The sequence below is a fragment of the Hippopotamus amphibius genome, chromosome 10 (genome assembly GCF_030028045.1).
Source record: "Hippopotamus amphibius kiboko isolate mHipAmp2 chromosome 10, mHipAmp2.hap2, whole genome shotgun sequence".
Lineage (NCBI taxonomy): Eukaryota > Metazoa > Chordata > Mammalia > Artiodactyla > Hippopotamidae > Hippopotamus > Hippopotamus amphibius.
In genome coordinates this window covers 58,562,511-58,585,548 of record NC_080195.1, presented here as the reverse complement: position 1 = coordinate 58,585,548, position 23,038 = coordinate 58,562,511, and the positions used below count along the sequence as shown (strand labels likewise).

General features: G+C 36.3%; 1 protein-coding gene across 2 annotated transcripts in view; it reads right to left on the bottom strand.

The window, feature by feature from the left end:
• Positions 1-23,038, bottom strand: part of LOC130830637 (cell surface glycoprotein CD200 receptor 1-like) — a 61,143-nt gene that overhangs the window by 25,566 nt on the left and 12,539 nt on the right. For both annotated transcript variants that reach the window (XM_057698000.1, XM_057697999.1), the window contains one exon: positions 10,336-10,595. In XM_057698000.1, coding sequence (XP_057553983.1) covers positions 10,336-10,396 — 61 coding nt within the window. In that variant the 5' untranslated portion in view covers positions 10,397-10,595. The remainder of the gene's footprint in view (positions 1-10,335; positions 10,596-23,038) is intronic.

Genomic DNA, 23,038 nt, shown 5'->3' with positions numbered 1-23,038 from the left:
CATCTGTAAAAAAGCCATATCTAAATTAGTCTTAATTATCAAAGGCTGGATGCTTTCCTCTTAAAATCAGGAACAAGACAAAAATGTCCACTCTTTCCACTTCTAGTCAATATTACTTTGGAAATTCCATATAGGGCAATTAGATAAGAAAAAGAAATAAAAGAGTAATAGTGATTGTAAAGAAAGAAGCAAAACTTTCTATTTGAAGATGACATAATCTTGTAAGTAGAAAATATTGGGAATCCATTAAAAGACATTTGACCTAATAATCAATTTCAGCAAGTTTGCAGGATACAATATTAAATGCTTGCAACAAACAAAATAAAATTTAAAGAACAATTCCATTTACCATAGCATCAAAAAGAATAAAGTACATAGGACAAAAATGTAGAAGTGCAAAACTTTTATTTTGAAAATACAAAATATTGTTAAGAGAAATTAAATGACCTAAATAAATGAAAAGATATTCCTGTTCAAGAATCAGAAGACAATTTTGTTAAGATTCCAACACTCCTCAAATTAATCTACAGATTAGACATAACCTCTATCAAAATCTCAGCTGCTTTTGTTTGTTTTTTTGTTTTGCAAAAATTGACAAGTTGATTCTAAACTCATGTGGAAATTCAAGAGATCCTGAATAATCAAAACAGTCTTTTAAAAAGACAGAGTAGAGGATTTACATTTGTTTCTTTAAAAACCTACCACAATTATTAGAACACTGTGGTATTGGCATAAGGATGGACAAAGCAATGAAATAAAATTGAAAGTCTAGACATAAACCAATGTGTCTATGGTCAATTGATTTTCAACAAAGGAGTCAAGATCATTCAATGGGAAAATTTTTTGTCTTTTCAAAAAATGGAACTGGAACAACTAGATACCCACATGCAAAAGGACAAAAGTGGATTTCTTTATTACAGCATACACAAAAGTTAACTCAAGATTAATCATAAACCTAAATGTGAGAGTTAAAAGTATAAAACTCTTAGAAGAAAAAAATAGGTAAATCTTTGACTTTGTATTAGGTAAAATCTTCTTAGATATGATGCACAAAAGCAAAAGTGACAAAAGGAAAAAATAGATAAATTGTACATCAAAATTAAGAAGTTTTGTGCTCAAAGAACACTGTTAAGAAAAGGCAACCCACAGAATGGGTGAAAATATGTGTAAACTACATACTTGATAAGCAACTTTTATCTGAAATACATAAAGGGCTCAAAACTCAATAATATAAAAAATAACCCAATTTTAAATTGGGCAAAAATAAAACTATTTGAATAGATAGCTCTCCAGAGATGATATAAAAATATCACAAAAACACATGAAAAGAGTCTTAAAATTGTTAATCACTAGGGAAATGCAAATTAAAACCACAATAAGATGTCATTTCATTCCCACTCAGATAGCTAAAATCAGAGAGGTAGAAAATATGAAGTGTTGATGAAGACATGAAGAAATTGAAACCCTCACAAATCGCTAGTGGAAAATTAAAATTGTGCAATCACTTTGGAAAACAATTTGTCAGTTCCTCAAAAAAAGTAGAGTTACCATATGACTCAGCAATTCTACTCCAAGGTCTATCTCCAGAAGAACTGAAAACTTAAATCCACGCAAAATCTTGTACACAAACCTTGTAGCATAGTTACTCACAGTAGCCAAAAAGTGGAAACAATCCAAATATCTATTAACTGATGAGTGGGTAAGTAAAATGTGGGTATGTTCTTGCCATGGAATATTAGGCACAAAAAGTGACATACAGATACATGCTACAGCATAGATGGACCTTGAAAGTATTTTGGTAAAAAACCAATCACAAAAGACCACATGTATGATTACATTTATATATAATTTCCAGAATAGGCAAACCAATGAAACAGCAGTAGACTTGAAGTTTCCTAAAGATGGTGTGGGGAGATGAAAGGGGAATTAATCCTTAGATCAAATACCGAAGAAGGTAATGCAAAGTAGTATAGCCAAAAAGCCAATAGCTTAGTTAAAATGATGTTCTTAAATATATTAGTTAACTAAAAAGAAGTCAAGAAAGAAGAAACAAAGGAACAGTAAACAGAGGTGACAAAGAGAAAACAAATACGAGGGTGAGTTAAAAATTATCTGCACTCTGACTGTAGAATTTATTTTAATTAACTTTTAGAAAAGATAAATACAACATTTTTTGACATAATCTCCTTGCTTTTCAATACATTTTGTCCATCTGTCAACAAGCTTTCATATTCCCTCATTAAAAAATGTTTTAGGCTGAGCGGCAAACCACGAATGCAATGCTGTCTTCACTTCTTCATCAGAAGTGAACCTTCAGGGACTTCTCTGGTGGTGCAGTGGTTAAGAATCCACCTGCCAATGCAGAGGACATGAGTTCAATCCCTGGTCTGGGAAGATCCCACATGCTGCAGAGCAGCTAAGCCCATGTGCCACAACTACTGAGCCTGTGCCCTAGAGCCCATGAGCCACAACTATTGAGCCCACATGCCACAACTACTGAAGGCCGCACACCTAGAGCCAGTGCTCTGCAGCAAGAGAAGCCACCAAAATGAGAAGCCTGAGCACCACAATGAAGAGTAACCCCCACTCACCACAGCTAGAGAAAGCCCATACACAGCAATGAAGTCCCAACAAAGCCAATAAATAAATAAATAAATTTATTTTTTAAAAAAAGAAGTGAATCTTCATCCTCGTAGGACTGCTTTCAGGGAACCATACAGGTGAAAGTCCAGTGGAGCAAGATCAGGACTATAGGGGGATGCTTTATCACCTCAAAACGAAGTTTTTGCAGAGTGTGGACAGTGTGGACAGAAGTATATGGAAGTGCATTGTCATGCAAGATCACAACACCCTTGGATAGCAGTCTTCTGCGTTTAATCCGAAGTTTAGGCTTCAGCTCTTCAATAAGTATGTCACTGTAATGAGCACTGTTGATTGTTGAAATTTTTTCCTGATAATGTTCAAATACTGGCCCTTGAGATCCCAGAAAACCATAAACATAAATTTTCCAGTTGATGGTTGACTTTTGCATTTTTTTCTAGGTTGGCTATTGAGGATGTTTCCATTCCATACTCTACTGTTTACTCTCAGGCTCGTAGTGATGAATCTATGTCTTGTCACCAGTAATGATTCTCTTTAAGAAAATTTTACCTTCCTTAGAGTATTGGTACAAATTTTGTTTGCAGATATCCAATCACTTCTGTTTATGCTCTTCTGTGAGTTGTTTCAGTACCCATCTCACACAAACTTTTCAAAACCTAAGTCTGTCATGGATTACTTTGTTATTAGGTGTTAAAGTATCCTCCCTATAGTCCTGATCTTGCTCCATTGGACTTTCATCTGTTTGGTCCCCTGAAAGCAGCCCTACAGGACGAAGATTCACTTCTAATGAAGAAATGAGGACAGCAGTGCATTCGTGGCTCGCACTGAGCCTAAAACATTTTTTAATGAGGGAATACAAAAGCTTGTTGACAGATGGACAAAATGTATTAAAAAGGAAGGAGATTATGTTGAAAATGATGTATTTATCTTTTCTAAAAGTTAATTAAAATAAATTCTACAGCCAGAGTGCAGATAATTTTTGACTCACCCTTGTAGCAAAATGAAGGATGTAAATTTTACCATAGTAATAACTATATTCTATATTGAGACAAAAGAATAGATTGTCAGAAAGGATAAAAAAGCAAAATCCAATGATATGAGGCCTACAAAAATTAACTTTAAAATAAAGATACAGGTAAGTTGAAAGTAATGGATGGAAAAAATATAAACTATGCAAACAGTAAGGACAAAAAGGCTGGAGAAGCTATGTTAATAACAGATAAAGTCTTCAAGATAAAGAATACAACCAGAGATAAAGAAGAAAATTTTGTAACATTACATAGATAAATTCATCAGAAAGACAAAATTATCATAAATATGTATATACCAAATAACAGAGCTTCGAAATACATGAGGCAAAATTGACAAAATTAAAGGGACAAATAGACTATTGCATAGTCATAGTTCGAGATTTTGACATCCTTCTCTCAGAAATTAATAGAACAATAGGCAAAAATATTTTTAAAGACAGACTATATGAACAGTACCAATTACCTTGATATAATGTATTTATAGAATACTACACCTGATGTACAGAATAAACTGTTCTCCTCAAGTGCTCTTGATACATTTACCAAGGTTGACTATGTTCTGGACCATAAAGCAAGTGTCAGTAAATTTAGAAAGACTGAAAAAAAACTATATGAGTATCAAGGACTCTCACACTTTTGTTTTTTATTGAAGGCAATATATTGCTAATGGTGTGACTTATCTTGGTCTCTTCGTCTTGATTTTATACATTCTAAAATAAGAGAAATATGCACTGGTATTTCTACTTTTGAAGAAAAATCTATTTTCTTTCATATTTATCAGTCTTTTTTAGAATAGTGATTCCCAGTGAGTAAGGGGTGTAATCATGCCACATTGTGTAGTATGTTTTCTCTCCCAATCTTGGTAGTAATAATTTCACTATCCTTGTTCCTCATCTTGCTCTTCCTTCTTCCTTGACTAACTTTTTTTAATATAAATTTATTATTTATTTACTGGCTGTGTTGGGTCTTCATTGCTGTGAGTAGGCTTTCTCTAGTTGTGGCAAGCAAGGGGTTCTCTTTGTTGCAGTGCGTGGACCTCTCATGCGGTGGCATCTCTTGTTGAGGAGCATGGGCTCTAGGCGCAGGTTTCAGTAGTTGTGGCATGCAGGCTCAATAATTGTGGTTCATGGTCTCTAGAGCTTAGGCTTAGCAGTTGTGGCACAGAGGCTTAACTTCTCTGCAGCATGTGGGATCTTCCCGGCCCAGGGCTCAAACCCATGTCCCCTGCATTGGCAGGCATATTCTTAACCACTGAGCCACCAGGGAAGCCCCCAACTAACTTTTAAATTATGACTGTTTCAAACTCTTTGAGAAGGAACTCCCCCATCTTTCTACCATCTATCCGTGAATGACTTACATCTATGCCATCTTATTTTTCTTCTCCTTGTTAAAATAGAAGACATGCCTTTTGTAATGTTCACCAAAGTTTCAGAAATGGCAACCTGATTGAAATAAAGAGGTGCTTATTTAGGGTTTGTTAAGATTGCAGCAAGGGAGAGACAGATCCAAGAATTTGAACTGTGTTTCACTGGACTATAAAATGGGGGAAGCTTATAAAGGAAAAAAAAAATGCAGGTTACATAAGTTACTCATCAAGAATTAGAATTGGAGCTGCCAAGAAGTAAGGGCATTTGTTAAGCAAGGGTGTTAGTTAGTGAGGATTGGTTGGGGTTTGAAACGATTACATAGTTGTGGGAAACTTTGAAACTACAAGGTTGCTGCTAGCAGATATTGTTTTGAAAATGGCTGGTGGTGTCCTTGAATTTGATCCAGTTCACAAAGGTTCAAATTCTCAGTGATACAGGAACATGTCTAAAAGCATATCCACAATGGCCACCCAGCTCCATTTCAGATGCTTGAACTGTAGTTACCCTGTTTTGATTTTTAAATGATTTTAACTGTGTCATCACTACCAAAATCCAGTTCCTCCATTTGTGTTCTGGACCCCATTGCTTACTAGCTTCTCAGTGTTTTTTCTAATTTAGTTAATAAATACCACTTTCAAGGAAGGAAAAACAAAACAAAAACAAAAACAAACAAACAAACAAAAAGAAACCCAGCAAAATATTTCTTTTCAGGAAGTAAGTAATCTTGACTTTTATGATAATGACTGATAGAATATTTTTCTTATGTAATATTTGTGGAATATCTACATTTTTATAAAATCAGCTCAAAGGTAAGTTGTAGAATAGTAAATGATTGTAATTTTCTACTGGATTTTATTATAAAACTGAGGCTTATATAATAGAAGAAAAGTCACAAATAAAGAATAGAAACTTCTCAACAAATCAATGTGCAAATGTTTAGAAACTTTTTAGACTTCTGGCTTCCAGTTCCACATGTAAGGAAGCCACTACTGCATCCTAGTGACAAGTGAAAAACTGAACAAACTAAAAAATCAACAACACTTCTTAGATCCATAAGAGAAGTGAGGTCACATGGCAAACTACTCTCCCCCAAATTGGAGATACCAACAGGCAGATACTGAGAATCACAACTTACCAAAGCAGAAACTTGGGAGCAGAAACCTTCAAAGGAAACAATGATAGAGTAGGAAAACCAGAACTGTAATTGATGAATTACTGGAGGCTCAGACTGGACAAATCTGAGAGTTAAACTCTCCAGAGGGACACAGTCATAGAGGGACCCTCACACTTTTGTGAGTTTTACCTCCAGGAACTCAACCAGGTTCTCACAGTAAATATTGGAGAAAAATCTTCCCATACTTCTGGCAGAGAGAGGGAAAAAGGAACCATTTTGAAATGCATCAATGCACTCTATCCTTCTTAACAAAGTGTGATCTCAAGAGAAACCATTTAACCAGAGCCTCTCCTGCTGGGGTTTAATCAGAGCCTAACTCATGGGGGTGGAGGAGGGAAATATCCTACTCCATTCATCCTGTTCAACCTAAGTTATGGGACCAAAAACTGAGAAGCATTTGTAAAGTTCATGGTCTAGAGGCATTGGCTCACTAAAAGACTGATACTTAATTGTAAGACTATAAAATGCTCCCCCACCCTCCATTTTATCACCACATTACTGAAAGCCTATTTAGAGCAGTTCTTTTTACCCAGTACATCACATCTGGGCATCAAGAAAAAGTTACAAGACATACTAAAAGCAAAAAGCACAGTTTGAAAAGACAGAGCAATCATAAGAACCAGACATGGCAGATATATTGGAATTATCAGATTGGGAATTTAAACAATTATGATTAATATGCTAAGGGCTTTAATAGATAAAGTAGACAACATGCAATAACAGATGGGCAATGTAACAGAGAGATGGAAATCCTAAGAAAGGACCAAAAAGAAATGCTAGAGATCAAAAATACTGAAACAGAAATGAAGCAAGTCCGTGATGAACTTATTAACAGCTTGTTAATAATTAATGCTGAGAAAAGAATCTCTGACCTAGAGGTTATATCAATTGAAACTTCCAATACTGAAAAGCAAAGAGAACAAAGACTTTAAAAAACAGAACAGGATATCTAAGGACTCTGGGACAAATATAAAGGTGTAGAAATATCAGAAGGAAAACAAAAAGAAAAGGGAAAAGAAAAAATATTTGAAATAATGACTGGACATTTCCCCCAAATTAATGTCAAAACCAAACCAAAGTTCAAGGAAACTTAAAGAACACCAAGCAAGATAAACACCAAACAAACAACAACAAAAACAACAACTAGACACAGGCATATCATATTCAAACTAAATCAAAAATGAAGATGTCCTAAAAAAAATCAGAGGAACAAAGATAAGAATTATATCCATCTTCTCCTCAGAAACTGTGCAAACAAAAAGAGAGTGGAATAAAATATTTTAAGTGTTAGAAAAAAAAAAAAACAGCACCAATCTAGAATTCTGTACCCTGTGAAATTATCCTTCAAAATTTTAAAAGAAATAAAGACTTTCTCATACAAACAAAAATTGGGGAAAGTTATTGCCAATGGACCTGCCTTGCAAGAAATGTTAAAAGTTCTTCAGAGAGAGGGAAATAATATAGGTAAGAAATTCAGATCTACATAAAGAAAGGAAGAGCGTTGGGGAATGAATAAGTGAAGGTAAAATAGAAACTTTTATTTTTCTTATTTTTAATTGATCTAACAGATAACTGTTCAACATAATAATAGCAACACTGTATTCAATTATTTGTTTGTTTGTTTGTCTATATATAAGTGAAATGAATGATGGCAATGATACAAGGAATGGCCAAAGTTGAGAACACTGATAATTCTGAATGTTGGCAAAAATGTGAAGCAACATGGACTCTCAGTGATTGCTGATGGGAATGCAAAATGGTACAGCAACATTGGAAGACAGTTCAGTGGTTTCTTAGACAACTAAACATACTTTTACCATACAATCCAGGAATAGCACTCCTTGGTATTTACCCAATGGAGTTGAAAAACTCATGTCCACACAAAAAGCTGCACACAGATGTTTATAGCACTTTTATTCATAAATGCCAACATTTGGAAGTAATCAAGATGCCTTTCAGTAGGTGAATGGCTACATAAACTGGTACGTCCAGACAATGGAATATTATTTAGTGCTAAAAAGAAGAGAGCTATCAAGCCATGAGAAGATATGGAGGAAACCTAAATACATATTAAAGTGAAAGAAGTCAATTTGAAAAGACTACATACTGCACCATCTCAACTATATGATATTTTTTAAAAGGCAAAGCTATGGAGACACTAAACAGATCAATGGTTACCAGGGTTCAGAGGGAAGGGAGGGAGGAATAGGCAAAAAACAGATTTTCAGGGCATTGAACCTGTGTATGACACTCTAACAATAAATATATGACATTATACACTTGTTCAAATCCATAGAAAGTACAACACCAAGAGAGAACTTTATGTAAACTATGGACTTTGGGTGATAGATACATGTCAATGTAGGTTCATCAGTTCTAACTAATGTAACATTCTGGTGGGGGATGTTGATAATGGGGGAGAGGCTATGTAAGTGTGGAAGTGGGAGGTATATGGGAAATCTCTGTACCTTCCTCTCATCTGTTGTGAACATAAAGTTGCCCCCCAAAATTAAACCTTTTTATGGCTGAGTAATATTCCATTGTATATAAGTACCACATCTGCTTTATGCATTTATCTGTCGATACACATTTAGGTTGCTTCCATGTCCCGGCTATTGTAAATAGTTCTGCAGTGAATGTTGGGGTGCATATGTCTTTTTGAATTATGGTTTTCTCAGGGTATATGCCCAGTAGTGGGATTGCTGAGTACAGATAAACCTATTTGCAGGGATAGAGACACAGATGTAGAGAACAGACATTTGGCCCCAGGGAGGGTAGGATGAATTGGGAGATTGGGATTGACATATACACACTACCATGTGTAAAACAGACAGTTAGTGGGACTCTGCTGTGTAGCACAGGGAGCTCAGCTTGGTGCTCTGTGGTGACCTAGATGGGTGGGATGGGGGGGGTGGGAAGGAGGTCCAAGAGGGAGGGGATATATGTATACATATAGCTGATTTACTTTGTTATACAGCAGAAACTAATACAACATTGTAAAGCAATTATACCCCCAATAAAAAAAAAGTAAGCTTTTCTGATAAAATGAGATTGAAGATTCACAACAACAAAATTAAATCTTAAAATACACATACACACACACACAACCTTTTTATAATTAATGGATGTTTAATTTTATCAAATATATGAGGCAATCTTACAATTTTCCTCCTTTGAACAGGTAATGGAGTCAATTACATTTACATTTACTCCAGGTTTTAATTGAACTCTCCTCAGTTACACTTTTTTGTTGTTGTTGTTATTTCCTGCCACATCTAAATATTTCTCTAGCCCTTTACATGAATGAGAATCTGCTATTGACTTTCTTTTGAGTTCATCCTAAATGTTCCTCCCTCCCTCCCAATTTCTTTCAGCTTTTCCTGGTGCTAGATTCCCCTCTTGTTTTCGCCAAAGAACTGGTTCTTTTCTTCTTTAACTAGACGTAATGTGGAAATGTGGAAGCCAGACTATCTCAGAATATTGTGGAATATCATTGGGATCATTGCAAGAAAAGCCAGAAAGGACTCAAAGGTTTGTTTCTGGCTACCCAAGCATGCTCTAATTAGTGTCACTTCACCCATTTACTCTACCTATTTATGCTTTTGAGTAAGATTCCATTTGTGAAAGGGTTTTGGTCAGAGCTTGAAATCACTGACTTAGATTAATTATTTATCATTTATATGTTCTTATGTCCCCTGATCCTTATTTTCTGAAACAAATTGTACCCATAAATTTCTTGCCTCTAGCTTAAAAACTTAAAACCCCAAATAGAAATTTAGGATTTCCTTCTTAGCCTCGGGGTTAGAAATATCAAAGGAGGAAAAAAATTACACATCAGTAAATACTAATGCCCAAAAACTAAAATTCAAGTGACTCAATAAAAATACAAACCAAAAAAACTGGAGGAAAACACATTTCTCTAGTCATAGAAGTTGAGGTTTACTCTATTCCAGGGCCCCCAATATTATTCTGGACTCTGCTGGTCAACTAGACAGTACACCATTGGAATAAAGTAAATCTGAAGATCCACTGGAAAATGTACAAATCTATCATTGCTACTACAACAAATCATAAAACATCTTATAAGTGTACCAAGAGCATCCTCATCACTATTGAAAGATAGCTTTACTTTTTGCTAAAAATGTCATAGAATCAGACTCACCAGACATCATGATAATGGAGATCAGTAACCTTTCAGCTGAAGTCTTCTCAAACATTTGCATTTGAAGTGGTTGGTTTTCTACTTTAATAGGAATCCACTGTTAATCAATCGATGACTGAATCTCTCTCTTGGTCACTTTTGTTTACTCTCAGATCAATAAGATTTTGTGCCATATTTCTTTGCCATTTTGCTTTATCTTTATCTCTGTTCTGTATGCTTTTGGCTGATTAGTCATTGACAGGAAATGTCTGTGAGTTTTACTATGTGACAAAGCAAAAAAGGCAGCGCTTATTATTCATTGATTTTCCCACAGTACTGAGGTGATGAAGTAAATTATACAGCAATACTATTAAGAATTAGCATTTTTGAAGGTACAAATTATATACATAAAATGCACAAATCCTAAGTGAAGACTGATGAATTTTTATACATGTATACACTCAAATAATCACCTCCAAAACCAATATAAGACCATTTCCATCATTCAAGAAGTTTCCTTCATGCTCCTTCTTTGTCAATACCCTTCCTCAAAGATAAACACTACTCTGAATTCTATCACCATTTTGCCAGTTTTTGAACTTCATATAAATGAAATTTTTTACATAGTTCATGTTTTAATGCCATGTCAAATTTTTAAATGAATATTCCATAATTCATTCATCCATTTCTCTGGATTTAGATTGTTCCAGTTTGGGACTAAAAAAAACTTAGTCACAATGCTTCTATGAATATTTTTGCTTTGTATGTATATGTTGGTCTACTTATGCATCCATATTCTTGGATATATAGCAAGGAATAAAATTGATGGATCATAGGATAGACATGTATGTGGCTTTAATAAGTACTTCCTGTTATGGGTTGAATTGTGTCCCCTCAAAATTCGTATGTTGATGTTCTAACCCCAAGTACCTCAGATTGTGACCTTATTTGGAAATGGGGTCATTGCAGATGTAATTAAGATGAGACCCTATTAGAGTAAGTTGGATCCTAGTCTGATGACTGGTGCCATTACAAAAAGAGGAAAATGGGACAAAGACATGCACACAGCAAGTATGCCATGAAAAGATGAGGCAGAGGTCAGGGTGATGCTTCTACAAGCCCGTGAACACCAAAGATTTTCAGCAAACCATGAGAAACTAGGAGAGAAGAAAGGAATAGCTTCTTTCTTCCTGTTTTAGGAGATTTAAAGATTCTTTTGATGATGGGACACAACACAAAGACACTTGAATAGATAACAGGCAGAACTCTGTTACCTAACAGCTCCAAAAAATAGACAGCTGCCATACAGGGCCACAGGGTTCGCACTTGTGGACAGAGTAAATGCAGGCTGGGAGTGCAGAGAACAACTTATATATCACAAGAGGGGTAAGGTTAGGTTTCCAGGGCTCCTGGATTGGCTGATTTGGATAACTTCCCATAATTGTCTATGGGCCTGTTCCTAGTAGTCTGGTGCTTGGCCCTGGTCCAATGACGATATATATGCATGGCCTGGAGTGTGAGAACCCAGAGAGGGGAAGTGGTTGGGGTGTGGACTTAATCAGCTACTCAAGAAGGGAAACTCACCATCCTCTAGTCAGGGCCTCAAAATTTGGTCTAGACAGTATTTTTAAAAAATTTAAAACTGTATTAAAATTAACCCATTGATCTTCAGTTTTGAGCTTGATTGTATGAGGTATTTGGGTGGCCACTGTAAAGGAGACTTTTAATGAGTAGTGCCTAAATTTCCCTAACAGCTTAAAAATGTTTTATTATGAGAGGAAAATAAGTAGAAGTATAAGGAGTCCTTGTAGGCCTGTCTAGAACCAAGTTCTCCATTAAATGGTATTAGCCAAGAAGATGAATATGGAATCCCCAGGATCTCTAACAATATCCTAGTTGAGTTGTAAAGTATATTAAAAGTATGTTATATTTTTATGACAATAAAATCTTGGTGTATTCCTTGGCTCAAGTTGGCAAGTCCAGCAGTTACATTGTTGGAGGGTATGAACAGTAAGATATATGAAATGGTTAGTGGTGTTTGTAACCAAGGGGAAGAAGTAGTTGTGGTGGTCATGATCAGAGATGCAGGGTGGGAGGTTGTGGTGGCAAACTGGAGGTGGGAAGTAGGAGAAGGCACCAGGGAGTGGAAGTTTCTCTCTCATGGGGTTCTAGGGGTGAACGTATATGAGGCAGTTACCTCCTGGGGAAGGCAGTAATCTCCATTAATTTTTAGAATGGCCCATATAGATTTCCCCTTAGACATGAGAGTGTAGGGACAGTGTAGGGAGCTATGTCTTGGCAGAGAGCAAGGAGTATATCAGGATTATGGGCTGAGCAAACAGAGAGAGGCAGTTTTTTGCACCAGAAGCTCATGGGCAACTTATGACTCTCATACATAGTCCAGAGACTTTAGAGGTATGAGGGGAGATTGCTAAAGCCTGCACAGTGAAGGAGTCTCTGAAATCACTAATGGGAATGCCTGTTGATTTTAACTTGAATATATTCAGAGCCTTTTCTTGGGGTGCCATTTAAGGTGAGCTCATTTGTAAGTAGAAACATCAGGGAGATTAAGTAAAATTGATAAATGAAGAATATGTTGTCTCCAGAACTCAAAAAGGATTAGAAGATGTTAAACTTAAACATCCTTAATGAGTATGTCAAACAAAACTCCTTGGAGGAGATGTCATTCGTGTATTGCCATACTTGTGTTCCTAGAGAAAAGTGGACGTGATCTTGGGATTGAAGTCGGGCTGTGGCAGAGGAAGCACTGAATCCTAGCCACTAGACCATCAGGGACCAGTGGCCAGTGACAAAGCTGTGGCCAATCAGCTGTGTAGAAATGAATTTCCACATAGAGACAGCAAGTAGCAAAACAAGTAGGAGGAGAAAGGGTACATGTGGATAGACACAAGGATGGGTTCAGAGAGAGAGAGTCTTGTCCTCGTGGTAGTTTTAATCACTTTTAAGGGGCATTTATTCTGGTTTTCCTTTGGCCAGTCATCTTGCTTTGGCTGGTTCTGAGTCCATATTTGGTTTTTCTCAGGGTCCTCCCATGTGTGCATGCACATCTCTTAGCCAAGATGGATTCTAGCGAAGAGGGCTATGGGTAGGTTGACATTACCTACTATGGGGTAGTGCTCCCTCCCTTTTTTACCTTCAAGGAGCCTTTCTGCACATGTGTAGTCAGGAAGAATGAGGAATATGTGGTCTTTTATCTCTTATCTGGGCAGGGCTTAGCTTCTCCTCCCTCCTGCTATCCACAGGAGACAAACTCCAGCTGTTCAGTCTGGGGCCCATCTATCTCCTACCTCAAATGCAGATAAAATCTTGCCTGCAAAGACTGTGTGTGACAGCCACAACTGCTAAGGTACTGCACCGGTAGTCTAGTAAAGATATAGTGTGTCCCTTCAGAGATAAAGGCAAACTGCTGCTGAGAGGCTGTTGAAATAGGCACTGAATAGAACATATTAGATAGAGTTACTAATTTTAATAATATTGGCTATCTGGTGTGGGGCCTTTAACAGATGGTACCATAGCATTAAGGTTACAGTAATCTACTGTGAGTCACCATTCATTCTCTCCAGGTAAAACTGAGCTGTCAAATGGAGAAGCTGTGGAGAAAATCACCTATTTATTAATTAGTTTTATATAATGTTTCAATCATTGAAGGACTGTTTTAACTTACATTGAGCCACATTAACTATTTTAACTGAGACCCCTTATATAAGGTCCCATTTTGTCAAGCCAATTTGTAGATGCCAAAGACTTAATTTAATTTTAATTTATTACTTATTGTGTCAGAATGTTTATGCATACTGTCTTTGTTTAGGCTGCTATAAAAAAAAAGAAATACCATGGACTGGGTGACTTTTAAACAACAGAAATTTTTTTCTCACAGTTCTGGAGACTGAGAACTTCAAAATCAAGGCACTGGCAGATTTGGTGTCTGGTGAGGACCAGCTTTCTGGTTCATAGACAGAATCTTTTTATTGTGTCCTCTCATGGTGAAGGGGATGAGCTAGTTCTCTGGGACCTCTTTTCTAAGGGCACTAATCCCATTCATGAAGGCTCCATCCTCATGACCTAGTCACCTCCCAAAGGCCCCCACCTCCAAATACAATCACATTGAAGGACTAGGTTTCAACACATGAACTTGGTGGGGGACACAAATATTCCATCTATAGCAAACTGAAAACACACCAGAAGACTGGACCCTGGGAAGTGTGCTGCAAGTGGCAATCACTTCTGTTGCCCTAAGGTGTCTCCCACTTGGGTTGATATCTAGCCCATGGCATTTAGCAAATTAGAACTGCTCATGTTTAATATTCCAACAGCTAAGAAATTGGGGTAAGGAGAGAAACCACCAGCAAACACAACAGCAAGCAAGAGGGTTAAAGCACAACTCACTCACTTCCCAAGCTGCTCTCTTCATGGTTTGGAATGAATTAATAAGCCAAGAGCAGACCCCCAAGAAGCTATGTCAGTCAGCAGTCATGACCATGCTATCCTGCTCACAGTGACAAATATTTTATAAGATTGAAATTTTTTTTGATGGCAGGACACAACACAATAACACTCAGATAGATGAAAGGCAGAATTCTTCGTTATTTATGACTCCCAATAAGGGAAGGTTGCCAAACAGGACCACACAGAATTTGTACCCAGGGAATGGCTAACAGCAAGCTGGAACTGTAGGGCAGCTTATGTACAGCAAGTGGAGTGGGGTTCACTAGGTCTCCTGGTTTCCCTTGTGTTGGCTAATTTGAATAATTTTACATCCCTCTCCACTGTGGTAACCACTAATTTGTTCTCTATATGTGTTTCTGGTTTCTTATACTTATTAATTTGTTTTATTTTTTATATTCCACATATAAATGAAAACATACAGTATTTGTCTTTCTCTGTCTGACTTATTCACTGAGCAAAATACATATATCTTTTTCAAATTAGTGTTTCTATTTTCTTCTAGTATATACCCAGGTGTGGAACTGTGGGATCATATGATTGTTCTATTTTTAGTTTTTTGAGGAAACTCAACAGTGTTTTCCATATTGACTGCACCAATTAACATTCCCACCAACAATGTATAAGGGTTCCCTTTTCTCCACAACCTCAAACATTTGTTTTTTATTGTCTTTTTTTTTTTAATTTTTATTTTTTTTTGGGGGGTACACCAGGTTCAATCAACTGTTTTTATACACATATCCCCATATTCCCTCCCTTCCTTGACACCCCCCCCTCAAGTCCCCCCCACCCTCCCTGCCCCAGTCCTCTAAGGCATCTTCCATCCTCGAGTTGGACTCCCTTTGTTATACAACAACTTCCCACTGACTATTTTACAGTTGGTAGTATATATATGTCTGTGCTACTCTCTCGCTTCTTCTCAGTTTCCCCTTCACCCCCCACCCCCTCCCATACCTCGAGTTCTCCAGTCCATTCTCTGTATCTGCTTCCTTGTTCTTGTCACTGAGTTCATTTATTGTCTTTTTGATGATAGCTTTTCTGACAGGTGTGAGGTGATATCTCACTGTGGCTTTGATTTGCACTTCCCTGATGACTAGAGATGATGGGCAACTTTTCATGTGCCTGTTGGCCATCTGAATGTCTTCTTTGCAAACTTGTCTGTTCATGTGTTCAGCCCATTTTTTAATTGGGTTATTTGGTTTTTTTTTATATGAGTTGTGTGAGCTGTTTATACATTTATTTAATCCTTTATTAAATATGTCATTTGAAAATATTTTATCCCATTCAGTAGGTTCTTTTCATTTTGTCAGTGGTTTACTTTGCTGTGCAAAATAGTTTAAGTTTAATTAGGTCCCATTTGTTTATTTTCACTTTGTTTCCCTACCAGATCTGAAAAAATACTTTTAGGACTTACGTCAAAGAATGTTCTGCCTATGTTTTCTTCTAGGAATTTTAAGGTTTCAGTCTTACCTTTAGGTCTTTAATCTATTTTGAGTTTATTTTTGTATATGGTATGAGAGAATGTTCTAATTTTACTCTTTTATGTTTAGGTGTCCAGTTTTCTCAGCACAACTTATCGTAGTGACTATCTTTTCCCTGTTGTATATTCTTTCCTCCTTTGTCACAGGTTAATTGACCACAGTGCTTGGGTTTATTTCTGAACTCTCTATTCTGTTCCATTGATCTACATATCTGTTCTAGTGCCAGTATCATACTGTTTTGATTACTGTAGTTTTGTAGTATAGTCTAAAGTCAGGAAGCATGATACTTCCAGCTTTGTTCTTTTCCCTCAGGATTGCTTTGGCAATTCTGGGCCTTTTGTGCCTCCATATAAATTTTAGGATTCTTTGTTCTAGTTCTGTGAAAAATGTCCTGGGTATTTTGACAGGGATTGTTTTAAATCCCTAGATTGCTTTGAGTAGTATGGACATTTTAACAATATGAATTCTTCCAATCCATGAACATGGGATATCCTTCCATTTCTTTGTATCATCTTCAATTTCATTCATCAACATGTTATAGTTTTCAGAGGTCTTTCACCTCCTAGGTTAAGTTGATTCATAGGTATTTTATTCTTTTTGATGTGATTTTAAAAATGATTTTTTAAAACTTTCTCTTTCTTATAGTTCATTATTAGTGTTAGAAAGCAACCAATCTCTGTATATAAATCTTGTATCCTGCAATTTTACTGAATTCATTTATTGGTTCTGATAGTTTTGGGGTAGAGACTTTAGGGTTGATAGTATCATGTCATTGGCAAATAGTGACAGTTTTACTTCTTCCCTTCAATTTGGATGCTTTTATTTCTTTTTCTTGTCTGGTTACTGTGGTTATGACTTACAATACTATGTTAAATATAAATAGTGAGAGTGGACATCCCTGTCTTGTTCCTGATTTTAGAGGAAAAGCTTTCAGCTTTTCACCATTGAGCACAATGTTAGCTATGAGTTTATCACAAATAGTCTTTATTATGTTGAGCTATGTTCCCTCCATACTTTCTTTGATGATCGTTTGTATCATGATCAGATTTTGAATTTTGTTAAATGCTTTTTCTGCATCTATTGAGATGATCATGTGCTTTTTATCACTCATTTTGTTAATGTGGTTTTCACATAGATTGATTTGCAGATATTGAACCATCTTTGCATTCCTAGAATAAAACCCACTTGTTCATGGTGTATGATTCTTTTGATATATTGTTGAATTCAGTTTGCTGAAGATTATTGAAGATTTTTGCATCTATATTCATTAGAGATATTTGCCTGTAATTTTCCTTTTTTGTAGTGTCTTTGTCTGGTTTTGGTATCTGGGTAATTGTGACCTCTTAGAATTAATTGGGAGTATTCCCTCCTCTTCAAGTTTTTGGAATAGTTTGAGAAGGATAGGTATAACTCTTATTTGTATGCTTGGTAGAATTTCCCTATGAAACCATCCAGTTGTGAACTTTTGTTTGCTGGGAGGTTTTTGATTACTGATTCAATTTCACTACTAGTGATCTGTCTGTTCAGGTTATCTATTTCTCCCTGATTTGGTCTTGGAAGATTGTTTGTTTCTAGGAATTTGTTCATTTCTTCTAGTTTGTCCAATTTGTTAGCATATAAATGTTCATAGTACTCTCTTATGATTTTTTGTATTTCTCTGTGATGTCGATTGTAATTTGTCCTCTTTTATTTCTTTTTTTTCTTTTAATTTGGGTCCTCTCTCTTTTTTTTCTCAATGAGCCTGGTCAAAGGTTATCAATTTTGTTTATCTTTTTTTTTTTTAATCTTTTAAAAAGCAGCTCTTGGTTTCATTGACCATTTCTATTGTTTTCTTTCTTTCTCCTCCTTCCTTCCTTCATTTCTTTCTTGTCTCTATTTTGTTTATTTCCTCTCTGATCTTTATGATTATTCCATCCTTCTGCTGACTTTGGGCTTTGTTTCCTCTTCTTGTTCTAATTCTTTAAAGCAATTAGATAGGATAGGTTGTTTATTTGAGATTTTTCTGTTTCTTGAGATAGGCCTGTATCACTATAAACGTCCCTCTTAGAAATGCTTTTGCTGCATCCCATAGATTTTGGAAAGTTGTTTTCTTTTTTTCCATTTGTCTTGAAGTATTTTCTGATTTCCTCTTTGATTTCTTTATTGACCCATTGGTTTTTTTAGTAGCATGTTGTTTAGCCCCCACATATTTGTGTTTTTTCCCCATTTTCTTCCTGTAATTGATTTCTACTTTCATACTGTTGTGGTTGGAAAAAATGCTAGATATAACTCCTGTCTTCTTAAATTTATTGAGAGTTGTTTTGTGGCCTAGTATATGATCTATCCTGGAGAATGTTCCTTGTGCATGTGAAAAGAATGTGTATTCTGCTGGTTTGGATGAAATGTCCTATAGTTATCTATTAAGTCCAACTGGTCTAATGTGTCATTAAAGACCATTGTTTCCTTATCGATTTTCTATCTAGAAGACCTATCCATTGATGTAATTGTGGTGTTAAAGTCCCCTACTATTATTTTCATATTGTCAGTTTCTCCCTTTACATCTGTTATTATTTGCTTTACGTATTCAGGTGTTCCTATATGAGGTGCATGTATGTTAACAAATGTTATATCTTCTTCTTGTATTGAACCCCTTATCATTATATAATGCCAGTTTTGTCTTTTTTATAGACTTTGTTTTAAAGTCTACTTTGTCTGAGATGAGTGTTGCTACCCCTGCTTTCTTGTCATTTCCAATGCATGAAAAAGCTTTTTCCACCCCCTAACTTTCAATCTCTGTCTTTTTTAAAATTGAAATATAGTTGATGTACAATATTATATGTTACAGGTGTACAATATAGTGATTCACAACTTCCATAAGTTATACTCCATTGATAGTTATTACAAAACACTAGCTATACTCCCTGTGTTGTACAATATATCTCCATAGCTTATTTTGTATGTAATAGTTGTATCTCTTAATCCCTCACCCCTATTTTTTCCTTCCCTTTCCCCCACCCCACTGGCAATCACTAGTTTGTTCTGTAAATCTGTGAGTCTGCTTCTTTTTTTGTTATATTCGCTAGTTGGTTGTATTTTTTAGATTCCACATATAAGTGATATCATACAGTATTTGTCTTTCTCTATCTGACTTATTTCACTTAGCGTAACACCCTCCAAGTCCATCCCTGTTGCTTCAAATGACAAAATTTCATTCTTCCTCATGTTTTGTGTATTTGATGTAATATTTTACATCTTTTTATCTATCCCCTATTTATTGTAATTATATTTGATTTTACAATTTTTATCTTTTAACCTTCATACTCGCTTACTTAAGTGGTTGATATATAGCCTTCATTATATATTTGCCTTTATTAGCAGCAATTTTCCTTTTCTATAAATTCTTAGTTCTTGTTGTAGCCTTTTCTTTTCTGCTTAAAGAATACCCTTTAACATTTTTTGTAAGATCAGTTTAGATGAACTCTTTTAGGTTTTGCTTCTGAGAAGCTCTTTATTTCTCTTTCAATTCTGAATGATAACTCTGCCAGGTAGAGTATCCAAGGTTGTAGGCATTTCCCTTTCAGCAATTTAAATATATCATGTTACTCCCTCTGGCTTGCAAAGTTTCTGCAGAAAAATCATCTGATAGCTTTATGGGGACTCCCTTGTATATGACTACTTGTTTGTCTCTTGCTGCCTTTAAAATTCTGTCTTTAACTTTGCCACTTTAATATGATATGTCTTAAATCAGACCAATGTTTTCTTAGGTCAGTTTCCAAGGCAATAGAAATAAAAGCAAAAATAAACAAGTGGGATTATAATATAATTTATCCAGATAAAATTTTATGTTCATAGCACACTATTTTCAGTAGCCAAGACATGAAAACAACCTAAATGTCCATCGATAGATGAGTGGATAAAGAAGATGTGGTATATATATACAGTAGAATACTACTCAGCCATAAAAAAGAATGAAATAATGCATTTGCAGCAACATGGATGGACCTAGAGATTATCATACTAAGTGAAGCAATCAGAAAGAGAAAGACAAATACCATATGATATCACTTATATGTGGAATCTAAATTATGACACAAATGAACATATCTATGAAACAGAAACAGATTCACAGATATAGAGAACAGACATGTGGTTGCCAAGTGGGGTGGGGGTGGAAGAGGGATGGATTGGGAGTTTGGGCTCCAATAGCAGATGCAAACTATTACATATAGAATGAATAAACAATAACAGGGAACTATATTCAACTATATTCAATATCCTGTAATAAACCATAATGAAAAAGAATTTTTTTAATGTGATATATCTTGTTGTGGGTCTCCTTTGGTTCATTTCATTTGGGAATTTCTTCAGATTCAGGAAGTTTTCAGCCATAATTTCACCATTCTCAACCCTTTCCTCTCTCTTCTTCTTTTGAGAACCCTATAAAGCAAATGTTAGTGTGATTGATGTTGTCTCAGAGGTCTCTTAAACTATCCTTATTTTTTAAATTTGTTTTTCTATTTGCTGCTCTTATTGGGTGATTTTTCATTTTTCTATCTTCCAAATTACTTATGCATTCTTCTCTATCACCTAGTCTGCTATTAATTCCTTTTAGTGTATTTTTTATTTCAGTTATTGCATTCTTCTGCTCTGACTGGTTCTTTTTTATACTTTCTAGTTCTTTGTTAAAATTCTCACTGTGTCCATCAATTTTTTCCCAAGTTCAGTTAGCATTTTTATTACTATTATTTCAACATTTTTACCTGGTAAATTATTTATCTGTTTCATTAGGGTTTTTTTCAGGGTTTTTTCCCTGTTCTTTTAGTTTGAAACATAGTCATCTGTCTTCTTATTTTGTTTAACTTTCTCTGTCTCTATGAAATTAGGTGAAACAGTTACCTATCCTGGTCTTAAAGGGATGTCCTTGGGTGGGAGCATTGCTATGCAGTCTGCATGTGCCCGGTGGCTTTTGTGAGACAGCTGGATCTGAAGTAAGCATGGGTCATGTGCTGGCAGGGTGTGCTGCAGCCACCCTCCCCAAGGCATGCTGGCAGCCACCACCCTGGTGGGAGGTAGGACTGGAGGGGGAAGGGTAGATCCAGAGCCAGATGTAAGCTGGGGCTTCTCCTGTGCCCGATGGCAGTCACCACCCTATCAGGGGCAGGGCCCAAGGGTTTGGAGCAGAAGCCCTGAGAGATTTGGGTTTCTACCCATGTGTGTGATGACAGTCTCTGCCTTGGTTAGGGTAATGGAAGGGGTCTGAGGGCTTGAGGCTTCAGTCTGTGCTGGGTCACTTTTTCCCCACTGTGTACATCTTGGTTAGAGGCTGGGTCAGACCAGAGAGTTTGGTGTCTCACTACTGAGCTGGTTTTGCTCCTGCTGGCAATGTCAGTCTCTACCCTGGAACTAGTTTAGCTCCCTCTAACTGTGGGCAGGAACAAGTGTGCTGGTAAAGGGTGCCTCCACCCTTGTCTGAGGCAGGGTTGGGTATGAGCTGTTTCTGTTTCCTCTAAGTGTACATGCTCTCCTTGGTAAAGGCAGCCTTAATCCTAATGGAAAGCAGTGCCAGAGCAAGAGGGGCTAGAGCATGCACCCAATGTGGCTGGGGTGTATATTGGGGCTGCCCTGGCAAGCTGGCCAGAGCCCCAGACAGTTTTCAATCTGCTTCTTCCATGCCGTGCCCAGGAGTAAGCAAGCATGTGCAATGCTTTTCAAGAGTTTCTTTCAGCTCTCTAGTAAGTCTCACTGGTTTTCAAACCAACTAGGAGGATTCATCTTCCTGATATTGGACCCTTGTGCTGGGGTACCTCAAACTCCTTGCTCCCCTAGGAGGATTCCTGAGCCCATGATACTCCCCCTCCTCTTCTGTTTCCCTGCTAAGGGTTGGGTCCTGACCTGATGGCTTCTTCTTCCTTCCTAACCAACTTCGTGTGGATCTTTACAGTGTTGGTTGTAGAAAAGCCTTTCTACTGGTTTCCATGTTGTTTTCAGTAAGAATTGTTCCACATGTAATTGTATTTCTGATGTGTTCATGGGAGAGGTGAGCTCAGCATCCTCCTATTCTGCCATCTTGATCTCCCTTTATGTTGAACTTATTGAAGACTCACTAAATTGCTGTTAACAGTGACTGCACCATTATACATTTCTACTAACAATATATGTGTTCCAGTTCCTCTACAACCTTGCCTATTCCTGTTTTCCATTTCAGTAGTAGTAGTAGTAGTAGTAGTAGTAGTAGTAGTTGTTGTTGTTGTTGTAGTAGCAGCACCAGCAGCATCCTAGTGGGTGTTAAGTAACACCTCACTGTGGTTTTGATTTGCACTTTCCTAGTGACATTGACCATCTTATCATGCACTTGTGCCTACTTGTGTATCTACCTCGGGAAAATGCCTATTCAAGTATTTTACCCATTTTTAAATTGGGTTGTTTGGTTTTGAGTAGTACAAATTTTTTATATATTCTGAATACTTAAACCTTCTCAGATATATGATTTGCAAATATTTTTTCACATTCTATGCATACTTTTTCACTCTTTTGATAGTGTATTTTGACATAAAACTTTGTGTGCAAAGTTTTTAATTTTGATAAAGTCTGATTTCTCTCTCTTTTCTTCAGATGGTTGTGCTCTTGTTGTCATATCTAAAAATTATTGCCAAATCTAAAGGTATTGAAGATGTTTTCTTCTAAGAGTTTTATAGTTTTAGTGCTCATACCTAGGTTTTTTAAGTCTGCTTAGTGTTAATTTTTTAATATGATATGAAATAGGGATCCAAGTTTATTTTTTTGCATGTGGTGATCCAGTT